The 4,906-nt window shown below is 59.8% G+C and overlaps 2 protein-coding genes across 2 annotated transcripts; both read left to right on the top strand.

Annotated features, from left to right (window-relative positions):
- Positions 1-63: 63 nt before the first annotated feature.
- On the top strand, positions 64-993 carry LINJ_32_4060 (hypothetical protein, unknown function; the record flags this gene model as incomplete). The annotated part of the gene is made up of 1 exon (XM_001468041.1): positions 64-993. The coding sequence occupies one exon, from the start codon at positions 64-66 to the stop codon at positions 991-993; it is 930 nt and encodes a 309-aa protein (XP_001468078.1).
- Positions 994-2,485: 1,492 nt separating this feature from the next.
- LINJ_32_4070 (putative DNA repair helicase) lies at positions 2,486-4,906 on the top strand (the record flags this gene model as incomplete). The annotated part of the gene is made up of 1 exon (XM_001468042.1): positions 2,486-4,906. One exon carries the CDS (start codon positions 2,486-2,488, stop codon positions 4,904-4,906), a length of 2,421 nt encoding a protein of 806 aa, XP_001468079.1.

Here is a 4,906-nt window from a genome sequence, read left to right on the forward strand (position 1 = left end):
GCTGATCCCTACCCCCGCAGACTCGCTTTCGTTCCTCTTCTGCCCCCTCACAATCTTGTCAAGATGCGCGCGGCTCGTAATTGGCAAAAAGCGGATTTCTTCCGTCACATCCCGAGAGACCTTACGGAGCCCACAACTGCCGGCTCCATCATCTCGGTCGCGTGCGTTGTCGTGATGGTTCTGCTGTTTGCCGGGGAGGTCATCTCTTACGTTTTCCCTCGCATCCAGTCCGACATGATTATCATGCCTGATCTGGACGACCGGAACACCATCAAGGTGTCCATGGACATGACGTTCCCGAAGATGCCCTGCGCCGTTTTGACTCTCGACATCCTCGACGTATTGCACAACCACATGTTCAACTCGATGGAGCACATTACCCGAACGCGCCTTGATGCCGCCGGGCAGCCGATCTCCGATGGGCGCTCCAGTGACGACTTTGTCAGCGTCGCGGAGGGGTGCCGTCTCGAGGGCTACATCAAAGTTGCCAAAGTCCCCGGTAACTTCCACATCTCGTCACATGGGCGGCAGCATCTGCTTGCGCAGCACTTTCCGAACGGTATCAACGTCGAGCACAGTATCCATCACCTGTCCTTCGGTACCATCGATGTAAAGAAGCTTGCCAAGAAGGCTGCGCTGCACCCGCTTGATGGGAAAGAGCACCGTAGCGAGGTGCCGATGGTCTACCAGTACTTCCTCGATATCGTGCCCACAATATACGAGAGCAGCTTCTCCACCGTCCACACGTACCAGTTCACGGGGACGTCGAGCAGCACTCCCGTGCCCGCGAGGCAGATGGCTGCCGTTGTATTCCAGTACCAGCTGTCCCCCATCACGGTGCGCTACTCGCTCGCACGCGTCTCGTTGACCCACTTTCTGACGTACGTCTGCGCTATCATCGGCGGCGTCTACACCGTGGCGGGACTGCTGTCGCGCTTCGTGCACAGCTCTGCAGCTCAGTTTCAGCGTCGTGTACTGGGCAAGGGGGACTAAGCACCTCTTCGCGTGCCTTTGGAAAGGCCTGTGGACTCGTGCACCTGTGTAAGCGCGCACGTGTGTCTGCACGTTGCGAGATCTGACGTATATGCGTGTGTACTTGCAGACGCGAGAGTGTTCAAGCTATCTCTCGGCTGGGCGGCGGAGCCGCACTCCTCGCACCGGTGGAGACGGGACGGGCTTCCTGTCACGGTGTCACGGCGCGCCCCCTGCCTCGCTTTCTGTCCCTCGTGTCTGCCGGTGTTGGAGCGCACCATCATGATTCTTCTTCGCGGCGTCGCTCTCGCTCTCTTGTGGTATGCAGCTCCTGTTACCACTGCTGCGGCAATGTTACTGTGGCACCGCGTCTTCGCCCTTGCCGCCTCTCTGCCTTCCTCCCTCGCTTGCTGCTGCACACTTTGTGCTGCGGGCGTGCGCGTTGCAGGGGACGACGGAACGCGCAGCAAAGGCTGCAGCAGAGACACGGCGCCCCGCTTCTGTGAACTCCGCGACGGGGCTTCCACGGAGCACCTGTATACTCGTGATCTCTGAAGATGCAGAGAAAAAGGCTGTCAAACAGCAACGTGGTAGTCGGCCGGGCAGGACGACGGGTCAGCGGTGAAGGTGATGGCCCTTACTCGCCCCCTCCCCCCAAGTCCCTCCAGGCACGTCGGCCCTCTTTCACTTGTCGGTTCGCCACGCCCCCGTGGCGTGGGAAAGGCGAGAGCTTCGAACCTGGCACACGAGGCTGCAACGCAGCGTACATAATGGTACAACAAATCATCCGCTTTTCGTCTTCGTGCACACCCACTTGCGCGTCGAGTGCGTGTGGGCGGGAGGGAGACTGGGGTCGTTCAGTGCTTCGTTATCCTTGCTCCTGGGCTTCGGTGTGCATGGAGGCGTTCGTCGTACGAAGAAGAGCGATGCTGTCGTCAACGAATGCGTGTCGTCTCTTTCGTTTCCCTCCTCGTCTTTTTCTCTCGCACGGGCCCTCATCCCTCCGCACGCGGCGTGAGCGGCCACAGCGTTCGTGGCAGATGCGTGAGCGCATCTTGCTGCTTGAGCGTGCCGATACCGGAATTCGAGAAACGATAAAAGCCGCTGCGCCTCTTCCCTCCCTCCGTTTGCGTGATACGCACACACACGCACACACGCAGCACAGCGCGTAGGCGCCCTTGACGACTGATTCTAGTCATCACGGCAGTGGGCCGCTTGCTGCGCACCACATTTACGGCTCTCTCTGTCCTTGAGAATTCTTCAGCCGTTTCGGAGCTGTCCCGCCTTCCTGCTAAGGCTCTCTCTCTCTGCATGCGTGTATGTGAGCTACGTTTGAGCAGACTCTTCACCACCTCCACGCCTTCGCACACGAACACATACATCGACTCACGCAAGTTTCTTGGCAGGGGGTGGGGCTGGGGACCGGCCATTCCTCTTTGTAACACTGCAGCTGTTCTGCACTCTGCTGGGGCCATCACATCTGCGGTTGCTACTTCTGCTTCGGGAGTCCGTCATGGCGCACTCACTCAGCGGAGATGCTCGCGCCGGCGAAGAGTGCCTCTTCGTTGAGAGCAGGATAGAATCGGACGGCTACATCACCATCATCGCGGAGTCCTTCCGCAGAAGCTACGTGACTATCCGCCCTCGCTTGACGACGCTAGCGGAGGCCATCTCGCGCCCTTCACTGATGCACGAGTACCGCCTGACGCCGTTCTCACTCGGCGCCGCCGTGTCAAACGGGATCGACGCTGCTGAGGCGACCGCCTTCTTGGAGACCTACGCTTACGGGCTTGCAGAGAGCAGTGAAAGACGGCAGCTTGTGCGCCAGTTCATCGAATCCTGCATGATGCGCTACAACCTTGCCCGCATCATTATCGATGCGGAAAGGACCCTCGTGCAATGCAAGAATGAGGAGACGGCCCAGATGCTGCTACGCGACGCCGTGATCGCGTCGGTAGCCGTAACGCCGCTTCGCATATTTTACGAGAAGAGCTCCTGGGAGGAGAGCCCAGCGCCTTACCCTTCGTTCCTGCTGCAGAGCAGGGCGATGTCAAAGGTGGTGGCCGCCCAATGCGTGGTGCTCGGCCTCCCCATTCAGCAGCAGTACGACTTCGAGAACGACACATCGGTTCGCACGGCGCACATCTCGCTGCGCACGCAGACAAAGCCGCGCCGATATCAGATCGAGGCGGTCGATGCCGCCATCCACGACGGTACCCTCAACAGCGGATGCCTCCTCCTCCCCTGCGGTGCTGGAAAGACGCTGCTGGGCATCATGCTCATGTGCAAGGTGAAGAAGCCGACGCTGGTCGTGTGCGCCGGCAGTGTCAGTGTTGAGCAGTGGAAGAGCCAAATTCTCGACTATGCCACATTGGAAGCACCACCGCCGACGGACGACGGCGATGCAGCTAACGCCCACAGCGGTCGTTCCCACCAAATCAAAAACGGCGCTGCCCGCATCGCGTGCCTGACAGGCAAGCAGAAGGATCCCATCACCGAGGAAACGGACGTTGTGCTGACAACCTACAGCATGCTGGTCACGGCACACAAGGCCAAGATGCGCCAGCAAGCGACAACAACGTCCAGCGAGGACGGCCTGTTCACGGAGCGGGGTCTCCGCAAGCGGAAAGAGAACCCTAAAGAGAAGCTCTTCGCTCCGTATGGCTTGTTGATTCTGGATGAGGTACACGTGATGCCAGCGGAGAGCTTTCGCGGGAGCCTCGGCTTCGTGGACGCCAAGGGCGTCATCGGCCTCACCGCCACCTACGTGCGCGAAGATCACAAGATCCTCGACCTCTTCCACCTCGTCGGGCCGAAGCTGTACGACATATCTATGGAGACCCTCGCGTCACAGGGGTACCTCGCCAAGGTTCACTGCGTCGAGGTGCGCACGCCAATGACGAAGGAGTTTGGGCTCGAGTACATGCACCGCAGCAGCAAAACGGCACGGGCGAGGACGGCGCCGGTGCTGGTGATGCTGGCTGCGGCGAACCCGAACAAAATGATGTGCGTGCGGGAGCTTGTGCGGCAACACCTCGACGCCGGCGCCAAAATCCTTCTCTGCTGCGACCACATCACGCTTCTGAAGGAGTATGGGGAACTGCTTAACGCACCGGTGATATGCGGCACTACGCAGCACAAGGAGCGGCTGATGATCTTCTCCGACTTCCAGAGCACTTCGAAGATCAACGTGATCTGCGTCTCGCGCGTTGGCGACGTAAGCGTGAATCTGCCCAACGCAAATGTCGTGATTCAGGTGTCCAGCCACGGCGGCAGCCGCCGTCAGGAAGCCCAGCGACTAGGCCGCATCCTGCGGCCAAAGGAGCGCGCCGCGAACGGGAGGACGGTGGATGCATGGTTCTACTCCATTATCAGCATAGACACCGTCGAAATGAACTACGCGGCTCACCGCACCGCCTTTCTCGTTGACCAAGGGTATACGTGCCGCGTCATGGAGTACAACCCTTTCACATCATCGGTCGACACCGCTTTAGGAGGTGTGAAGCAGCAGGTAAAGAAGCATCGGATTGGCGACGTGGTGAGCATCAAGCAGGAGTCTTTATACGAGACGCTGCACCATTCAAGTGTGTTGCAGCCGCGATCCGGCGAGCGCTCCGGGCGTGGTGCCGACGCTGGCGACTGTCGCACCGAGTCGCTCTCATATCAGCTCGAGCTCCTTTCAAAGGTGGTCTCCAGCTGGGAAATTGAATTCCAGCAGGAGTGCCGCAAGCGCCGCCGCACCGCCGTGAGGGACGCCGACGACAACGCCGCTAACGAGACGGAGAGCGCTGACGACGTGGTGGAGGCTCGACCGATTCGTACCTATGCCGCCATCAAAAGTGAGTGGCGGAGCGGCGCTGACTCCGCGGCTCGTGTTACGGCGCTACGCGACCTCGTTGGTGTCGATGATGGATTTGTGTACCACGAGCTCTAG

Source organism: Leishmania infantum, chromosome 32 (genome assembly GCF_000002875.2).
Source record: "Leishmania infantum JPCM5 genome chromosome 32".
Classification (NCBI taxonomy): Eukaryota; Euglenozoa; class Kinetoplastea; order Trypanosomatida; family Trypanosomatidae; genus Leishmania; species Leishmania infantum.